We start from the raw sequence: 21,769 nt of genomic DNA on the forward strand, positions 1-21,769 counted from the left end.
GACGGACTAGACATTCACGTGTGTCTCTGTTGGTCAAGATCTTTTATTTTCCCTCGTTTGAGTCTTGTGATCTCTCTATTGGCTCTCACACAGTTGCCCCCAAGCCATCATCTCAATCATTTTTTTTTTTTTCGAGAAGAGAAGTGGGGTTTTTGATGCATGGCACTTCCTGCTTTATCCAGCACTCCTTGCTAAGGCTTAGTAGTAGCTTCTTGGGCAGGTGGATCCTTCTCAATATTAGCAACAGCCCAGCTAGTAAAGGCTACAGAACTGGTCCCTTCTTTGTCACTCTTAATTTCCCAGATTTTGAGTTGGTCTGCTCATTGTTAGCACACTAGGCCCCCCACTTTCCTTACCCTCACAGAGGGAAGGAACTCCTTAGCAGAGGATGGGCTTTTCTCCATTATTACATTATTATAGAACACATTTCTTTATACTTTAAAATATTACTATTAACTTTATAAGGTCATAAAATACATAACTCCCAGCCAGACTGAAGAGGTAGTTGTTCAGTCACAGGTATATAAGATGGAATAAGGTACTACCTGAGAATTCAGAGTAGATAAAAGGCACAAACCCAGTAATTGGGAGTTCTACATAAAATATAATTTATAAAATTAAGAAAAAGAGACCAAATCTGAAAAAGGAAGTGTTAGTCTTAAATACATGATTCCTGAGCCAGGAACCAGTTAGGTAGGCTGGACCCACCAAGTGTGCTCTGAAATGGAAAGAAATAGTTAAAATCTGCTCCTGACTTAGGGAGCAAAGCTGGCAATATAGAGAGGCTGCTTCATTTCAAGAGAGTCTTGAAGCCCCTCCCATTATTAACAGTAATATTTTCTTGCCTTCTGGGAAGGGTAGAGAGACAGGAAAAAGGTCAGTCAAAACTTGAAAAGGAAAGCATTTAAAAAATGGATAGTCATATGGAGTTTACTCTTTAATTAAAAATCTGTAGTACTGTTGTCATCTGAGGCTGTCTTTAAAATATTAACATCACACTGGGCATCATCAGATCGTTCATGGACTTCTGCTCTGGAAAAATAGAAAAAAAGACTGGTGAGATTTCACAGTAGAGCCACATTCTTAGATTTCAACAATAGGGCAGAATAGAGGGGGCCATTGCAGTAGTAACAAGGAGAAACAAACTATTGCAGAGAGGTGGAGATCTGCCATTCACACTTTCTAAATAGTTATCTTGATTTCTGTCTGGCCTGCCTCTGCCATATGCTGATCCCCTGCTGCCTTTCCTCTGCAGGCTCTTCAGGAGAGCCTGAACTGGCTGTGACAGGACAGCAAGACTGCAACACCTAGGCTCACCATTTAGGACTCTGAGACGCACAGTGGAGATAAGTGCATCCAGATAAGTGCTGGGTATGCTGCGGGCTATGCACTCTGGGATCATGACTGTGTCTCTGTGGCCATGCTGGTTTTTTTTTTTTTTTTAAGTTAAAATTGTATTTATTAAATATTATTTTGAAATAACTATACATTCATAGGGTATTATCAAAAGAGAAAAGTACAGGGTGGTGCCATGTCATGTACCCTATGTCCTATTTCCCTCATGATAATATGTTGCTGCATTGGAGTTCCCGTCGTGGCTCAGTGGTTAATGAATCCGACTAGGAACAATGAGGTTGTGGGTTCGATCCCTGCCCTTGCTCAGTGGGTTAAGGATCCAGCGTTGCTGTGAACTGTGGTGTAGGTTGTAGACGCGGCTTGGATCCCATGTTGCTGTGGGTCTGGTGTAGGCCAGCAGCTACAGCTCCGATTCGACCCCTAGCCTGGGAACCTCCATATGCCGAAAGTGTGGCCCTAGAAAAGGCAAAAAGATAAAAAAGAAAAAATGTTGCTGCATAAATATATATAATATCAAAGCAGAAAATTGAAATTGATACTATCCACAGAGCTCATTCAGATTTTATCAGCGTTTGTTGTTTTTTTTTTTTCCTTTTGACTAAAGGTTGCTTTGACCCCATGACTATGTGATCAGGCCTTTTTTTTTTTTTTTTTTTTTTTTTTTTTCCAGGGCCGCACTGCAGCATATGGACGATCCCAGGCTAGGAGTTAAATTGGAGCTACAGCCGCCAGCCTACACCACAGCCACAGGAACTCGAAATTCCCAGTCGTGTCTTCGACCTACACCACAGCTCACCGCAACGCCAGATCCCCAAACCACTGAGTGAAGCCAGGGAACGAACCTTCACCCTCATGGATTCCAGTCAGATTTGTTTCCACTGAGTCAAAAAGGGACTTCCATGATCAGGTCTTGATATTCTTGAGAACCCAGTTTTTCAAGGCAGGTGGAGGTACAGAGAATCTGATTGCATCATGTGAAAGGATGGCTCACCAAGAATCTTTGTATATTCTTTCATGCGTACATTTATTTTTCAAGAGATATTTATTTTAATAGTTAAGACTTGTAAGCAAGTGTTCACTAATGGATGAATGGATAAAGACTGTGAAACACACACAGACACAAACATGTGCACGTGCATGCATACACACACAGTGGAATATTAGCCATAAAAAAGAATGAAATCTTGCCACTTGTGACAACATGGATGGACTCAAGGTTATTAGGCTAAGTGAAGTCAGTCAGAGAAAGACAAATACTGTGTTACTGCACTTACATATGGAATCTAAAAAATTAATAATTAAAAAAATCAACCTCATAGATACAGAGAACAGATTGATGCCAGAAGTAGGGGGTAGGAGGTGGGAGAAATTAGTAAACTTTACTTTATTTTTTTTTTTTTTAGTTTAAATGAATCAAAATTTTTTAAAAACTGAAAACTTGAATTCTTAAAAAAAGGAGAAAAGTACTTCAGCAAATTGTGCTTTCCATAGCCCTTATATGTGAACAAAAGATAATATAAAGAAAAGGATAGGGAGTTCCCGTTGTGGCTCGGTAGAAATGAATCTGACTAGTATCCATGAGGATGCGGGTTCAATCCCTGGCCTCGCTCAGTGGGTTAAGGATCTGGCATTTCCGTGAGTTGTGGTGTAGGTCACAGACATGGCTCAGATCTGGAATTGCTGGGGATGTGGTGTAGGCTAGCAGCTATAGCTCTGATGAATAATGTTTACTTTTCCACAAAAGTCCTTTTCAGCATGTTACGCATTTATAAAACCATTAGAGTATACATTCTATAAGTAAGTCCTATCATCTCTCAGCCAGTGTTCACCATGAAAACTGCAGCTACCAAAAACTGTTGTTATTCAAAGGCTATTTGCTATAGATTCAAACATATCTGCTGCTGCATTTTCACAATTAAAAAACACAATTGAGCGCCTCTGTATGCCAGGCACTATACCGGGTGCTGGCAGCACAATGATGAACTTCACTGATATGTTCCATGCCCTCTATAGAGTTTGGTTTATAGTGTTTATAGTGTTTAATAAGATAATTACACAAACATATAAGTATAAGCTGGTGATATAAGAAAAAGCACAGGGATCTATATGATACTGTAACAGGCTGGCATAATCTAGTTTGGGAAGGGTTTTTAAGGAAGTGCAGATTGAGCCAAGATCTGAAGAATGAGTAAAGAAGTGGCAGAAGCACATTCCAGGCAGAGGGCACAGCAGATGCAAGGACAGTGAGGTTAAAGTTAGCATATTATCACTCCTCATTTATCCATTCATTCCTTCTAGTCCAGGCATTGTGCTAGGTACTGGGGTTACCACGGTAAATAGGATACAGCCCATGCTTACCACAGCAGACCCCTTTGGTATTAATTTTTTACTTGACTACAACTGAGGTTGTTATGACCCTTGGGCACTATGCATTGAGCACACCGCCATCCATGTATAGGTAGGACTTTTCCTCCAAGTCCTAACTAGTCTCACTTTCCTTTTCCTCTCCATTAATGCATGTATGCTGAGGTCCCAGCAGGCCTCATACCAAGCCTATTTAAGTTATAGACTTTGCGGGGATGGTACCTCTTTTAGCAATGTTGTAGGGCCAGGACTCACCTGTTCTTGGTTTGTTCACTCGCCTTCCTGTTCATTTTGATGGTTTCTGAAAGAGACAAAAACAGTCTCAGAAAATGTATTGCCCATAGACAAGAAGAGAGGGAAAGTTTGAAGAGGCTCCTAAGTCCTAGGACTCAGAAAGAAATCGTTGTGTCTATATATGTAAAATAGACAATTCCTTGATGAAATTTCATGGAGACTGAGGAGGAGCCTCTTTCATCTTTTTGGAAGTGCAAAATACTCAGAATAGGAGTTCCTGTCATGGCTCAGTGGTTAACAAACCCCACTAGGAACTATGAGGTTTCGGTTCGATCCCTGGCCTCCCTCAGTGGGTTAAGAATCCGGCGTTGCTGTGACCTGTGGTGTAGGTCTCAGATGCGCCTCAGATCTGGCATGGCTGTGGCTCTGGTGTAGGCCAGCAGCTACAGCTCCAATTGGACCCCTAGCCTGGGAACCTCCGTATACTGTGGGCACGGCCCTAGAAAATACGAAAAAAAAAAAAAAATAAAGACCCAGAATAGCCAAAGATATCCTGAAAAAGAATAATGGAACTGGAGAAATCAGGATCCCTGTACTTCAGACTATACTACAAAGCTACAGTCATCAAAACCTTGTGGTACTGACACAAAGACAGAAATATAGATCAGTGGAACAGGATAGAAAGCCCAGAATTAAACCCATGCACCTACAGTCAACTAATCTATGACAAAGGAGAAAGAATATACAATGGAGAAAAGAAAGCCCCTTCAATAAGTGGTGCTGGGAAAAATGGACAGCCACATGGAAAAGAATGAAATTAGAACACTTCCTAACACCATACACAAAAATAAACTCAAAATGGATTAAAGACCTAGTTATAAGGCCAGAGACTATAAAACTCTTAGAGAAAAACATAGGCCAAACACTCTGTGACATAAATGACAGCAACATCTTCTCAGATCCAGCTCTTAGAGTAATGGCAGTAAAAGCAAAAATTAAAAAAATGGGACTTAATTAAACTTAAAAGTTTCTGCATAGCAAAGGAAACCCTAAACAAAACAATCGATAGAATGGGAGAAGATCTGCAAATGAATCGACTGACAAGGGATTAATCTCCAAAATTTCTAAACACCTCCTACAGCTCAATAGCAAAAAAACAAACAACTCCATCAAAAAAATGGGCAGAAAATCTAAACAGACAATGCTCCAAAGAAGACATATAGATAGCCAAAAAAACACATGAAGAGATGTTCAACATCACTAATTATTAGAGAAATGCAAATCAAAACCACTATGAAGTACCACCTTACACTGGCCAGAATGGCCATCATCAAAAAGTCTACAAACATTAAGTGCTAGAGAGGGTGTGGAGAAAAAGGAACCCTAGTACACGGGTGGTGGGATTGTAAATTGGTGCAACCACTGTGGAAAACAGTATGGAGATTCCTCAGAAAACTAAAAATAGAATTACCATTTGATCCAGCAATCTCACTCTTGGGCATCTATCCAGAGAAAAAACCATGACTTGAAAAGACACATGTACTCCAGTGTTCATTGCAACACTCTATACAGTAGTCCAGACATGGAAACAACCTAAATGTCCATTGACAGAGAAGTGGATAAAGAAGATGAGGTACATATACAAAACGGAGTATTAGTCAGTCATTAAAAGGAAAGAAATAACTGCATTTGCAGCAACATGGGTGGACCTGAGAATTATCATGCTAAGTGAAGTCTGTCAGATAATGAGACGCCAACATCAAATGCTATCACTTACATGTAGAATGTAAAAAAAGGACACAATGAACTTCTTTGAAGAACAGATACTGACTCACAGACTTGGAAAACTTATGGTTTCCAAATGAGACAGGTTGGGGTGTGGGGGGATGCACTGTGGGTTTGGGATGGAAATGCTGTAAAATTTGGTTGTGATTATTGTTGTACACCTATAAATGCAATAAAATTCATTAAGAAAAAATAAATAAATAAATGCCTTCCTTTGCACATTGTGCATTAAGTTTTTGTCTGTTTTGTTTTGTTTTTGTCTTTTTAGGGCAGTACGCACTGCATATGGAGGTTCCCAGGCTAGAGGTCGAATCAGAGCTATAGTTGCCAGCCTATGCCACAGCCACACCAGATCATAGCTGTGTCTGCAGACTATGCCAACAGCTCACAGCAGTGCTGGATCCTTAACCCACTGAGTGAGGCCAGGGATCCAACCTGCATCCTCATGGGTATTAGATTGCTTTCCACTGAGCCACAACGGGAACTCCCATGCCTTAGGTTCTAATATTAGGAATAGGGTTTTCACTTACAGCTCCATTTGCTAAAATAAAAATATTCCTGGGTTATAACACATTTAGTTTTAGCAAATCATTTAGTGATGGGAAAAAACATTTCCAAACCTTTTCTGACAGTAAGGTTTAGGAAAGAAATCTTGAAGATGTTGATGCCTAAATGGGTTATCCAGCTAGTATTACCAAATAATATTCAATTTTGCATGTACAGGCTTAAATAGGAATCCTCTAGCAGGGCTAAATTTCCCAAAGTCTGAACTACTATTGGCGTGGACTTATTCCTGATGCAACTTGTAAATTCCTCTATGTTGACTGTTGTGATGGTGCTATTGTCCCACTCAGAACTTTGCAGCAGGGGTTGTTAACCCAGTATCCATGGAGGAACTTAGGGACCCCAGGAATCCTTTCAACAACACCCCTGATGGTGTTGAACACTTTCTATCTTTGGCAGTTCTCTTTGTGTGTACCCATGTATGTGTTGAAAAATAATCAGCTTTACTGAAAGATAGTATACAGTAAAATTTTATCATTTTCCATATAGGTTTTGGTGAGTTTAACAAATGCAAACATGTAACCACCACCATAAGCAAGATGTAGAACATTTATATAAGCCCAAATAGTTCTCTCCAGCTCCTTTTCAATCAATTCCTTTCCTCTACCCTGTTGCCTATAACCACTGATCTACTTAATGTCACGGTGTTCTGACTTTTCTAGGATTTATATGAATATAAATAAGAGTCTTTGTGTCTGAAGTCTTCACTTAGCTTAATGCTTTTGAAATTCACTCATGTTGTTTCATGTTACCAGCAGCCCATTCCTTTCTATGGCTCAGCAGTATTTCATTGTATGAATATACTGCCATTTGTTTATCCATTCACCAACTGAGAATTCAGGATGCTATAATGAAGAAAACTGCTATGGACATTGTGTGTGTGTGTGCATACAGACGTTTGTCTTTCTTATGGGTAAATATCTAGGATTGTTAGATTTTATAGCAGTGCATGATAATTTCAGCTGCTTCACATCCTCTCCAACACTTGATATTTATCAGTCCTTTAAATTTTAGCCATCTCAGTGGGTGTGTGGGGTATCTTATTATGGCTTGAATTTATATTTCCCCAATGACTAATGATGTTATGACTGTGTGACTGTGCTTATTGGAAAATTGTGTATCTTCTTATGTGAAGTATCTGTTCAAGTCTTTTGCTCTCTGCCTTTTGGCTTATGGATTATCTTCTCTTTACTGAGTAGTAATATATAATTATATATTCTGCTTAGAAGTCCTTTATCAGATTTTTATTTTGCAAGAATTTTCTCCCAATGTGGAGCTTAACTTTTCATGATCTTAACAAAGTCAGAGGGCAAAAATTTTAAATTTTGATTTAGTTTAGTTTATCAATCTTTTAAAAACTTTCTTTTTTCTTTTTTAGAGCCACACCCACAGCATGTGGAAGTTCCCAGGCTAGGGATCAAATTGGAGCTACAGCTTCTGGCCTATACCACAGCCACAGCAATGTGGGATGCAAGCTGCATCTGTGACCTACACCACAGGTCATGGCAATGCCAGATCCCTGACCCACTGAGTGAGGCCAGGGATCGAATTCGCATCCTCATGAATACTAGTTGTTTCTGCTGTGCCACAATGGGAACGCCCTAAAATTTTTTTAATTATAGTTGATTTAAAATGTTCTGTTAATTTCTGCTGAACGGCAAAAGTGACCCAGTTATACATATATATATATTCTTTTTCTCACATTATCCTTCAGCATGTTCCATCAAAAGTGATTAGATATAGTTCACTGCTCTATACTGCAAAATCTCATTGCTTATACACCCCAAACTCCCAGTCCATCCCACTCCATTCCCCTCCCCCTTGGCAACCACAAGTCTGTTCTCTGTGTCTATGAGTTTGTTTCTTTTCTGTAGATAGGTTCATTTGTGCCATATATTAGATTATAGATATGTGATATCATAAAGTATTTGTGTTTTTCTTTCTGTCTTACTTCATTTAGTATGAGAGTCTCTAGTTCCATCCATGTTGCTACAAATGGCATTATTTTGTTCTTTTTAATGGATGAGTAGTATTCCATTGTGTATATGTACCACATCTTCTTAATCCATTTGTCTGTCATTGGGCATTTAGTTTGTTTCCATGCCTTGGCTATTGTGAATAAGGCTCAGTGAACATAGGGCTGCATGTATCTTTTTCTTTTTCTTTTTTCTTTTTTGTCTTTTTGCCATTTCTTAGGCTGCTCCTGCAGCATATGGAGGTTCCCAGGCTAGGGGTCGAATCGGAGCTGTAGCCACTGGCCCATGACAGAGCCACAGCAACTTGGGATCTGATCCGCATCTGCAACCTACACCACAGCTCATGGCAATGCTGGATCCTTAACCCACTGAGCAAGGCCAGGGATTGAACCCACAACCTCATGGTCCTTAGTGGGATTCGTTAACCACTGAGCCACGACGGGAACTCCGCATGTATCTTTTTCAATGAAAGTTTTTTCTGGATATATGCCCAGGAGTGAGATTGCTGGATTATATGGTAGTTCTATATTTAGTTTTATGAGGTACCTCCAAACTGTTGCCCATAGTGGTTGCACCAGTTTACATTTCCACCAGCAGTGTAGGAGGGTTCCCTTTTCTCTATACCCTCTCCAGCATTTGTTATTTGTAGATTTATTAGTGATGGCCATTCTGATAGGTGTGAAGTGTTGCCTCATTGTAGTTTTGATTTGCATTTCTCTAATAATCAAGGATGTTGAGCATTTTTTCATGTGCCTTTTGGCCATCTGTATGTCTCCCTTGGAGAAATGTCTATTCCAGTCTTCTGCTCACTTTTCAATTGGGTTGTTTGTTTTTTGCCGTTGCGTTGTATGAATTATTTGTGTATTTTGGAGATTAAGCCCTTGTTGGTTTCATCATTTGAAACTATTTTCCCCAATTCCATAGGTTGTCTTTTTTTATGGTTTCCTTTGCTATGAAAAATATTTTAAGTTTCATTAGGTCTCATTGTTTTATTTTTGTTTTTATTTCCATTGCCTTGGGAGACTGACCTAAGAAAACATTTGTATGGTTAATGTCAGAGAATGTTTCGCCTATGTTCTCTTCTAGTAGTTTTATAGTTTTATGGTGTCTTGTCTTCTGTTTAAGTCTCTAAGCTATTTTGAGTTTATTTTTGTGTATGGTGTGAGGGTGGTTCTAGCTTCATTGATTTATATGTAGCTGTCCAGTTTCCCAGCACCACTTGCTTTTTCCCATTTTATATTCTTTCCACCTTTAATACTACATGGAGACCAAACAACATGCTACTAAAAAAACAATGGGTCATCAAGGAAGTCAAAATGAAAATTAAAAAATACCTTGAGACAAATGGTAATGAAAATACATCCATTCAAAATCTATGGGATGCCACAAAAGCAGTTCTTAGAAGGCAGTTCATAGCAATACAGGCCTTCCTCAAAAAAGAAGAAAAGTCTCAGGTCAACACCTTAACCTACCACCTAAAAGAAATAGAAAAAAGAAAACTTAAAGTGAGAAGAAGGGAAGAAATCATAAAGATCAGAGAGGAAATCAGTGAAAAAGAGATTCAAAAAACAATGGAAAAAAATCAATAAAACCAAGATCTAGTTTTTTTAAAGGGTAAACAAAATTGGCAAACCTCTGGCCAGACTCACCAAGCAGAGAGAAAGAACTCAAAATAAGAAATGAAAGAGGAGAAATTACAATGGATACTGCAGAAATACAAAAAACCATAAAAGAATACTATGAACAATTATATCTCAACAAATTTGACAACCTAGAAGAAATGGACAACTTTCTAGAGACATCCAGTCCACCAAAACTGAATCAAAAAGAAATAGATCAATTGAACAGACCAATCACTAGAAATGAAATTGAATATGTAATAAAAAAAAAACCACTTCCTTCAAACTGAAGTCCAAGATCAAATGGCTTCACAGGTGAATTCTACCAAACATACAAAGAAGAGCTTATACCCATCCTTCTTAAAATTTTCCAAAAGGTTGAAGAAGAAGGAATGCTCCCAAATACATTTTATGAAGCCACCTTCACCCTAATACCAAAGCCAGACAAAGATACTACCAAAAAAGAAAATTATAGGCCAATATCTTTTATGAATATAGATGTAAAAATTCTCAACAAAATTTTAGCCAATGAAATCCAACAATAAAAAAAAAATCATCCACCGTGACCAAGTGGGATTCATCCCAAGTTCACAAGGATGGTTCAGCATTATGCAAATCAATCAACGTCATACACTACATTAACAAAAAAAAAGTCAAAAACCACATGATCATCTCAATATATACAGAAAAAGCATTTGACAGAATCCAACATCCATTCATGATAAAAACTCCTACCAAAGTGGGTATAGAGGGAACATACCTTAACATAATAAAAGCCATTTATGACAAACCCAAGCCAATATAATACTCAATGGAGAAAAGCTAAAGGCCTTCCCACTAAAATCTGGAACAAGACAAGGATGACCACTCTCACCACTTGTATTCAACATAGTATTGGACATCCTAGCCATAGTAATCAGACAAACAAAAAAAAAAAACAAAAGGTATCCAAATTGGAAGAGAAGAGGTAAAATTTTTGTGATATGCAGATGACATGATACCATATATAGAAAACACTAAGGATTCCATACAGAATCTACTTGAACTGATCAATGAATTCAGCAAAGTAGCAGGATTCAAAATTAACATTCAGAAATCAGTTGCATTTCTGTACACTAACAGTTAAATATTAGAAAAGAAATATGAAAATACCTTTTAGGAGTCCCTGTTGTGGCTCGGGGGTTAATGAACCTGACTAGTATCCATGAGGACATGGGTTTGATCCCTGGCCTCGCTCAGTGGGTTAAGGATCTGGTATTGCCATGAGCCGTGGTGTAGATTGCAGACACAGCTCAGATCCTGCTGTGCTGTGGTATAGACTGGCAGCTACAGCTCCAATTCAGCCCGTAACCTGGGAACCTCCATATGCCATGGGTGTGGCCCACAAAAGACAAAAAAAAATACCGTTTGAAATCACACCCCCAAAATTAAATACCTAGGAATAAACCTGACCAATAAGGTGAAAGATATATGCTGAGAACTATAAAATATTAATCAAGGAAATTAAAGAAGATGCAAAGAAATGGAAATATATTCCATGCTCCTGGGTTGCAAGAATTAGTATTGTTAAAATGGCCATACTACCCAAAGCAATCTACAGATTCAGTGCAATCCCTATCAAATTACCCATGACATTTTTCACAGAACTAGAACACACAATCAAAAATTTATATAGAACCACCAAAGACCCAGAATTGCCAAAGCAATCCCAAGGAACAAAAACCAAGCAGGAGAGGCATAACTCTCCCAGACTTCAGACAATATTACACAGCTACAGTAACCATGACAGCATGGTACAGCTACAAAACCAGACATACAGACCAGTGAAACAGAATAGAGAACCCAGAAATAAACCCAGACAACTATGGTCAGTTTGCCAATCTTTTTATAATAATAATTATTTTTTTATAATATGCTTTTTGTTTACTGTGTCCTAAGATTTGCCAAACCTAAGCTCACAAAAATCTTCTACATTTTCTTTCAAAAGTCTCTTAATTTTAGTTCTTATATTTATGATCCACTTCAAGGTTTTTGGTTTGTTTTTGGGTTTTTTTTGTAATTTTGCCTTTTCTAGGGCTGCACCTGTGGCACATGGAGGTTCCCAGGGTAGGGTCTAATCAGAGCTATAGATGCTGGCCTACACCAGAGCCACAGCAGCACAGGATCTCAGCTGTGTCTGACAGCTCACGGCAATGCCGGATCCTTAACCTGCTGAGCAAGGCCAGGGATCGAACCTGCAACCTCATAGTTCCTCGTCAGGTTCATTAACCACTGAACCATGACGGGAACTCAAGTCATTTTTTTTGTGTGTCTAGGTTCATATTTTCCTACATGGATATAACTGACCCAATACCATTTGTTGAAAAGGCTGTGCTTTCTGCATCACATGACCTTGGCACTTTTGTCAAAATCAGTTGATAAGATCATGTGAGTTTATTTTTTGACACTCCATTTTGATCCATTGCCTGATATGTCTGTCCTTTCACCATTGACACCCTGTCTTGACCACTATAGTTGTATAGTAAATCTTGGAATTAGGTAGTATAAGTCTTCCATCTTTGTTCTCATGTTTCAGAATTGTTTTGACAATTGTAGGTCCTTTGCATTTGTGTATAACTTTTAGAATCAGCTTTTTATTTTCCATTAAAGAGCCTGCCAGGATTTTGATTGATATTGCATTGAAACCTAGGTCAATTTGTGGAAATTGGTATCTTTATATCTAGTCTTCTAAATCATGAACATGACATAATTCTCCATTCATTTAGGTCTACTTTAATTCTGACAGTAATAATGGTTTTTTAGTTTTTAGTATACGGGTTTGGTACTCATTTTTAAACATTTATTCCAAATAAATAAATAATTTAATATTACTTGCTGCTAATGTAAATGGCATTAATTTTTTTAAATGTCCAATTTTTGTTGTTAGTATGTAGAAATACAATCAATTTTGTATATTGACTTTGTATCCTGTGACTTTGCTACACTCAGTTCTAATAGCTTTTAATGAATTCCTTAGGCTTTTCTGCAAACATGATCATGTTATCTACAAAAAAGAAACAGTTTTGCTTCCTTCTTTCGAATATGTATGTCTTTTATTTATTTTTCTAGACTTGTGGCACTGGCTAGTACCTCCAGTATAGTGTTGAACAAAAGCAATGGGAGTGACACCCTTGCCTTGTTCCTGACCTTAGACAAAAGCAAACAGTCTTTTTTCATTAAATATGATGCTAACTAAAGAATTTTTAGTAAATGTCCTTTGCCAGGTCCAGGGAGCTTCTTTGTATTCCTACTTTTATGAGAGTTCATCCTTTTTTAAAATAATGAATGGGTGTTAATTTTGCCAAATGCTTTTTCTGCATCCTTTGCTATGTATTCTGTATCTACATGATTTCTCTTTTTAGTCTGTAAATATAGCAAGTTTCATTGCTTGATATTTAGATGTTGAACTTACCTTATATTCCTAATCACAATGTTTAATCCCCACCTAATCTCAATCTCTAACACATTGTTTTGTGATGTTAATACATTTAATACTTTTAATACATTGCTAGATTTTACTTGCTAATTTCGTTGTGTTTTGGCATCTATGTTCACAAGGGATATATGTAGGTTTCCTTTCTTGTACTGTCTTTTTCTAGTTTTGGTATTAGGGCTCCCCCGACTTACAGAGCAGCCTAGAAACTGACTCTGGGCAGTAGGCTGGGGGCAATCATAGGGCTCACCTCATTTTTTCCCTTCTCGTGGGGAACTACAGTTTGCTATAGCCTATTATCCAATGTCTGAAGACAGTTGTTACATATATTTTGTCTGATTCTTTGTTTATAGCAGGAGGATGATTCCTGTAGCAGTTAATCCTTCATGGAGGAAGAAGTCTGTGTCTTCTATATAATTTTAAAAGAACTTTAATTGTTAGAAAAGTCTCTTATTTCCTTATACCCTCTTATAACCTTCATCCATTAAGATGCCCTTTAGAGCCTCAGTTACATGCAATCTTAATACTCTATGGCAGTTTTTAGGCTTTAAAGACATCATTTGTGTCCTCCACAAGGCTTTTTTTTTTTTTTTCCTAATCATCCTCAGTTATTTCAGATATTTCTTATTTGACTGGGTTTCTATATACTTTATAAATCTAGTTAAGTTCTATTTTTGTCAAAATTCCTCTTAAGAACAATGGTGCTGGAGTTCCCATCGTGGCTCAGTGGTTAACGAATCCAACTAGGAACTACAAGGTTTCAGGTTCAATCCCTGGCCTTGCTCAGTGGGTTAAGGATCTGGTGTTGCCGTGAGCTGTGGTGTAGGTTGCAGATGTGGTTCAGATCCTGCATTGCTGTGGCTGTGGTGTATAGGCTGGCGGGTACAGCTCTGATTTGACCCCTAGCCTGGGAACCTCCATGTGCCACAGGAGTGGCCCAAGAAATGGCAAAAAAAAAACAAAACAAAACAGACAAACAAACAAAATAAACGGTGCTTATAGCCAAATATATTATTTCTGATGTCTATAGACCAACACCAAATAGTTACATTATTCTTTCGCACTTATGACAAAATCATCACCATTTCAAAAAAAAAAAACAAACTTCTATTTAAAAAATGAAAGCAGACAATAAAAAAAAAACAGATTCTAAACTTTTGGATTTGATTACAAATTTAGCATTTTAAAGAGTAGATGTGATGATATTATCTGGTTTCAGGTTTTAACCCTGTGAAAGTTTCTGTTTACATCTAAAATGAATGATTTTGAAAAAGACATTTGTCCTTTAAGAAATCATTCCTTAAAAAGCTGAGACTCTTCCAGATCTGTAAGAGGGAGGCAAGTTGTAAAAATTGTAGTTGCTAAACACTATTACAGTACAGATTTTAGTCACACAAGAACCAAATGAGGAAGTAAAACTTCAGGAGGAGCTATTTTAGTCTTTCTCCCTAGTGGGTAATCTGACAGAGTAACTTCTCACTGGGGAAAGACAGTCATTCAACATTATAATTTCTCATGCCTTAACTGCCCTATTTGATAGAGGGAGAGGGAGAGAGAAAGGGAGAGAGAAAAGAGATTAGAAACCATCTAAAACAACCATGCATTTCTCTTTTATCCATTTAACAGTCTGAACAGGGTAAATATGTATGGTTGAGGTATAGAAAAGCTATAATTACTGAACAATCACTGGAAAGGACTTTTGCCACCAAATTAGTTAGTTTGGAGGGCTGTCTCCTCTAAGAAAAGGATTAATACTAAATTAAGAGGACATCATTGGAGAAATATCTACTCATCATTAAGCTTGTGTCTCTGTGGATGTTTCATGACTGCTTGCATGTCTATTGGCAGGATTTAATTCTTTGTGGGCTGAGAGTCCCATTTCCTTGCTGGCTTTTGGCTGAGGGCCATTCCCAGCTTCTAAAGGCCACTCACACTTCTTGACCTATGGCCCATTCCTCCATCTTCAAGGCAGCAATGGTGGGCTATGCCTGTCTTAGGCTTTGAATCTCTCCTTCTTCAGTTCCCATCTTTCTAATTTAGGTGGGAAAGGTTCTCTGACTCATATAATTAGACTGAATCTCCCTGGATAATCCAGGATAATGTCTTCACTTTAAAGTCAGTATATTACATATGCAAGTTCCTTTTGCCATGTGAGGTAAGATGTTGTGGATTTGGGGGTATAGGAGGTACACATCTTGTTGGTGGCATTATTCTGTCTATCATACAGCCAGTGCCAGGGGTGTCCACAAAGCAAGTGCAGATATAGCTGAAGTTACAGATCCAAGTTTTATGAATATCTCACATCTAAATTGAATGGTTACTTGGTACATTTCCCTCCTCCAGTGCCATCAAGGCTTTCTCTGTGACCAAACTCAGTGGTATAGGTGACTATCTGACCAAACAACTTTTTCCTACCAATATTCTTTATCCCATTCTTGGGGCAGGAGTGGTTCATATGTGTACTATGCTCTCTTGTTGTCGTCTGCCATTTAGCACACATAGATCAACTGGACCATCTCAAATGCAATAGACAGCTTCCTGAACACCTTTCTAATTCTCTCACATGTATGGACATCCTCTTTAACTCCCTTATCTAGTGTCCTGAATTTTTCTGATTGCTTTTTAGGGGTAGAAGCCTTCTTACACACTCTTTCTCCAGCCCTTTTTGTTTTGTTTGTAAGCTAATCATCCCAATGTGAAAGCAAATTTAGGAAACAGCTTATTTCCAAGCTGAAGGTTGCTTCTTCACATTTAGCTAATTCTAAATACTGTTCCGCTTATGGAAAAAAACATAGATTAATACATAGAAAAATCTGGAAGATGTACACTAATATGTTGTTTGCATAATCATTTTTTTCTTACCAGTGGAACTACAGGTGATTTTTATTTTTAGTATATTTGGTAATGGAAACATAATACTTGCTAATCCATAGGAGTTAATTTTATTTATTTATTTTTGTTTTTTGCTTTTTAGAGCTGCACCTGAGGCATATGGAAGTTCCCAGCCTAGAGGTCGAATTGGAGCTGCAGCTGCCACCCTATATTACAGCTATAGCAATGCCAGATCCAAGCTGCATCTGTGACCTATACCACAGCTCACAGCAATGCCAGATCCTTAGCCCACTGAGCAAGGCCAGGGATTGAACCTGCATCCTCATGGATGCTAGTCAGATTTGTTAACCATTGAGCCATGACAGGAACTCCTAGGAGTTAATATTTTTATGTTATTTTTATTTTCTATTATATTTATTATTATATTTTTTTAAGTCCATGGGGAATAATTCATCTAACTTCTTAGGGAACCTAGACTTTTAGAGATGAGAAGGTGAATTTTATGGTCATCTAATCCTCCCTTTAACCCACCATTCCTGCTTGAACACCATCAGGTCCATACTCAAAATGTTTTGGAGTCCCCGCTGTTGCTCAGTGGGTTATGAACCCAGCTAGTATCCATGAGAATGCGGGTTCACTCCCTGGCCTCACTCAGTGGGTTAGGGATCTGGCATTGCCGTAAGCTATGGTGTAGGTCATAGATGTGGCTCAGATCCCGTGTTGCTGTGGCTGAAGTGTAGGCCAGCAGCTGCAGCTCCAATTCGACCCCTAGGCTGGGAACCTCCATATGCCACACATGTGGCCCTAAAAAACAAAAAATAAAAAGTAAAAATAAATAAAAAGATGTCTTCACTATTTTACTTCATTGACTTCTCATAGTAACTTCATGAAGTGAAGTAGGTAAAGCAAGGAATAGTCAGCTTTGACTGGAAACCAGAAGTACATTTGCAAACCTTATGTTAGAAATACTGCCTTTCCTAGAAATCCAGAGCAACCTTATGAGAGCTTCTGAGACCCATCTATATGGGCTCCAAACCCTGAGGCAGCCTTTTCCTCCAATCACTTGCTGAATTTTTGCCAGCTTGGGCTCAACCAATGAGCTCCAGAAGGTAGCTGATGGGAAAGTAGCTGCAAAGTGGCAATCTACAGAGAGGACAAGCACTGACTCACCACCACATTCATTAGAGGGGCCAGGCTGCTTCTTCTTCCTTTTCCTTAGTGTTACAAAGGACACCATCCCACACACAACGACCACTGTTACAAGTAGAGCTGCAATCCAGAGGATGTGGTCTGGGACAGGGGGTTGCACAGGTGGCTTTGCATCTAAAAACGAAGCCAAGTTTTCAATCAGCCAGGAAGGTTGATTATAAAAAGCTTTGTAATTACTGCTCTTTGCTTTATTTACATGCCAGCATCTCCTGAGGGCTCTACTCCTGGAGGAGCCTGAAATCCACATGATTTGGGCCAGAGGAATCCCCTGTCTCAGACCTCAGCATCGAGGACCAAGCCAGTGCCTCTGGCCAAATGCCTGGACTGAGCTGCCTTGCTTTCTCTTCCTGGAGGCTGAGATGACAGTGACTGTGGTCAGCCTGGTCTTGGGTTCTGGAATCTGGGTGTACCTGTACTGAGGCTCTGAACGTACAGTCATCTGGGCAGCATCCTGCTTCCTCAGTCCCCTATGTTGTTGGGCCCCAGGTCTTGAAGTTTCCCTTGTAGTAATTCCTCCATCCACTGTCATCTCTAGATCAGAATCTAGATAGCTCTCATTTGAGTGAATGGAAAAGCCTCCTCACAAGCCCCCTATATCCAGTTTTGTTTGTTTTTCCCCCTGATGTCACAGTGGACTTCCTTAAGCATGGCTTTCAGCATGTCTTGCTTACTGGAAAACCTTTGCTATCTCTTCATACCCTAAGGACTCAGGGTCAGAATCAGGTCTTGGGAGGTCAGGATTTGCCCATGGACTCCTAAATTTCCAGGAAGTTAAAAAAAAACCAAAAAAAAAAAAAAAAAACCCAGGCCTTAGGGGAAGAACTCAGGACAGAGTGGCCCACATTACAGACATTTGTGGGAACAATTCTGGTAGTTAATCTCAAATGATAGGAAAAGAGGACCAGCTGACCTCCATTAGCTTAGGGGCAGTTTGTGGACACATGCCTTATTCCTGGAACCTTAAAAAAAGGAGTTGTTGGCACTGCAGGCCACATTCAACACTTTTTGAGGCTGTCCCAGTTTATTCCACTTGAGCCTGTTTAGCAGTCCCAGTAAACAGAAGATATACTTGGTAAGATGGAAGCTGCTACCTTTTGATACCTAATGAGGACCCTTGACACAGGGCTCAACCTATTTCTGATCTAGCCATGGAATAGGGACACAGAGAGACAAGTCCTGCCCTCCTACGGCAGCAAGAACTGAAATGTTTCTGAAGATGGTGGCAGCTGGGAAGGGTTTGGCAGCAGTTGAGAAGAAGCAGAAAGGTGAGCCATGTGGAAACTATAGTGGAGGCAAGACCCTGTTCCTGTGGGAGCCATGGCACAGGGCCCCAAGTCATGTCATGTGTAGTGATGTCTGTGGTTCCCAGAAGGTGCTGAACTTCAGGGACAGTGTGGGAGAGGCTTCTATCATGCCAAGAGAGGCTACAGTAGCAGCAACTAGGACAGGATGGGTGACCTTGCCATTTACTGGAGTCTGAAGAGTCGGAGCTGTCTGATCAGAAGGTAATCCGTTCTAGGCGAAGGGACTGGCCCACTAGCAAAGCTAAGTTGGCCGGTGGGGACTGGCCCCAGGAGCTGCCTGCATGAATGCATCCAGAGGCCAAGTTATGTTTAAACAATGAGACATCAGGAGGGAGGAGGCATCAAAGCCAGGGGATGGAGCAAGGAGCTTGATGGATGCATTAGGAGGGGGCAAACCAAGGGCCCAGAGCTGGAGGAGGGGCCAAAGCAAGCAGAGGCAGATGGGTTGGGGGAGGTGTCAGGATCAAAACAAACAGTGCTGAGGGCAGTGTGAGCACAGGGTGCCTTTATTCAAGATGAGAATCTTGCAGTTACTGCTCCTCAAAAGTGGGGTCTCCAATGTGAGTATATTGTAGGGCAAAGCTAGGCTCCTAAAATGGCACACTCCTATTAGTAGACACTGCTTCGTTTCAACCCTTTCTCCAGTGGGACTGGTCCCCATGCTACACAGACAGTATGCCACAGGCATGTCTGTTCCTGAGTGTTTCCTTGATGCATGTGTACTGATGCCCACCACCCGGCAGATACTACTGCTCAATTGTGGCTTTCTCACCTCCCAAGCCTGAGTGCTGTTTCAGAATTGTTCTTTCTGTTCAGGAAGTCTCCACATGTTTGAGTGCTTGTCATCTTTTTACCACAGTTCTTACACCCAGTTATTTCTGTTATGGTAATGTAAAGTCCCATTTCCTTTAGGAAGCCTTCACTGACCCTCGAGGAAATCACCTATCTCTGAATGCCTGTAAATCTTATTGGTGGCTCTTGTTTTTAAATTTAGTTATATATTTCAATGGGATAGAATTCAGATTCCAGTTCAATCTTTTTAAAAATCCAGTTTACCGTGTGTGTACCTCATGAGGTCCTGATTCTACAGAAGGTCCTTGAGAGCAGAGAGCATGTCTTACATCTTTTGGTTTTCTCCCCTGCAACCAACAATGTCTAGAATGGTTCTGTACTCATAACAAGTGCTGTATGGCTGTATGTATGCAGCATGGGGTGTGTGTATGTGTGTGTTAATGAATGGAAGAATTCTTGCCTGGAGGAATCCTGCAATTTCAAATCTAAATTTCAATATCCAGAGGTTGCCCAAAAGATTGGGTCAATGTCAGGGCTAAGAACATGCTTCCTCAAGTGCAGCATAGGTTCATAGCCTCCCTGGCCTTGCAGCACTCAGATGAAACAGGAGCCCCCCTTGTCTAGTTCCTTCACGACAGTGTCATAAAATAGCCTGGTTGGAGATTTCCTGGCAAGCAGGGGATATTTGAATAATCTGTCTTAACCATTTGTGTATAATATCTGAAGCAACAGTCTGGAGAAGCAGACTTACCTATATTACAAGGTAGGGAGAAAAGCAGTGTCTTGCTTGGCTCAAGTTGCAGGACACAGACGATGCTCACATTTGTCTCAGGAGGGATGGGAAGAGACACCCTGATTGATACATTGTAGAGTTCCGTGATGTTATTTTGAGATTTCTTCATAACAGCATCATGCTCAGTGGTTGAATTCTTCGTATTTAGCAACATATACATCCTCTGGGGTTCTGGGTAGCCTTGTGTAGATGAGCAGGTCAAATTTATGACAGAATTTTCTGTGTGATTAGTAAGTAGATTTATTTCAGGTTGACTGAAGTTAGCTAAAAGCAGAATAGGGATACAACAAAGAAGAAATCAGTCTAAATTTAGATATATCTAGGAGGGAATAGAAAATAACTAGGTACTTGATCTAGGAACTCACTGGGAGCATACTTAGCAACCTCAAGGTGTCTAAATTGTGGACCTCAGCTGGTGGTGAGCGCCACACAATGACTCCACATTTATTTTTCAAGAATGGAGCTTGGAGCCATGCTTACTTCCTGCTTACCCAAATCAACGAGGTGCTCTCCAAGTGATAGAAGTGCCAGCCAAATCCCTTGCTCTTCCTCTATGGTCGCTAGGTAATTTGCAGACTATATGGTTTCTAAAACCTCAGTGATTTGTATGCTATCTTTACAAGTTTTGCTGTATCAACGCACTACTTAAGCACTCTGCTTATATGTGACCTGGCCTCTAGAAGGTGGCTTGCCATGGTGCTAGCTACTTTAGATCTCATTAGCTGTAATTAACCTGGATCTAGTAGTCCCACACCTGGGTCTCCACCTTAGAGAAATGAAAACTTATGTTTATACAAAAACTTGTACATGAATGTTCACAGCAGCTCTATTCATCACAGCCCCAAACTGTAAACAATCCAATGTCTTTCCCTGAGTTGAGTGAATAAATAAAAATACTACTTAGTAATAAGAAGGAACAGACTTTTGATGCATGCAACATCTCGGGCTACTCTCAAAGTCATTATGTTAAATAAAAGAAGCTGGTCTTAAAAGGTTTTAAAGGTTACATACAGTATAACTTCATTTATGTGACCTTCACACAAAGGCAAGACTACTGTAGGAGGCAAAATAGGAGTTAAAAAAGTATGGAAAGGGTATGACTATAAGGGCACAGCATGGGGAAATTTGTTTAGAGTGCTGAAATGTATTTGTATCCTGTTTATGTTGCTGGTTACATAAATCCATACAAAAGTTCAAATTAATAGAGTGGTACACCAAAATAAAAATAGTTAATTTTACTGTATTATAATATAAAGAAATCTGTAGTGACTTTTAGGTTTTTCAAGGCTTGGAGAAATGGAGGAGCTGGCTTGTCAGCTTTTGGGTTGTGTGCCTTGGGGTATTACCCTTCTGTCTACTAGGCTCATGGTTGGGCAGCAAACAAATCATAAGCAGCCTCTAGGAAAAGGGAAAACCCAAATCAGTCATCTGCCACCCCTCCTAGGAGATCCTGGCAAAGATTTATTGGG

At 39.6% G+C, this 21,769-nt stretch overlaps 1 protein-coding gene across 9 annotated transcripts in view; it reads right to left on the reverse strand.

Annotated features, from left to right (window-relative positions):
- Positions 1-924: 924 nt before the first annotated feature.
- CD86 (CD86 molecule) overlaps positions 925-21,769 on the reverse strand; it is a 73,011-nt gene continuing 52,166 nt past the window's right edge. For 5 of the 9 annotated variants that reach the window (XM_047791036.1, XM_047791063.1, XM_047791045.1 and 2 more), the window contains 4 exons: positions 20,259-20,564; positions 17,373-17,525; positions 3,976-4,021; positions 925-1,032 (listed from right to left, as the gene is read on the reverse strand). In XM_047791036.1, the coding sequence (XP_047646992.1) occupies positions 942-1,032; positions 3,976-4,021; positions 17,373-17,525; positions 20,259-20,564 (596 nt within the window). In that variant the 3' untranslated portion in view covers positions 925-941. The remainder of the gene's footprint in view (positions 1,033-3,975; positions 4,022-17,372; positions 17,526-20,258; positions 20,565-21,769) is intronic. The other 4 variants (XM_047791078.1, XM_047791086.1, XM_047791093.1 and 1 more) reach the window with 2 other exon arrangements.

Source organism: Phacochoerus africanus, chromosome 1 (genome assembly GCF_016906955.1).
Source record: "Phacochoerus africanus isolate WHEZ1 chromosome 1, ROS_Pafr_v1, whole genome shotgun sequence".
Taxonomy (NCBI): Eukaryota; Metazoa; Chordata; class Mammalia; order Artiodactyla; family Suidae; genus Phacochoerus; species Phacochoerus africanus.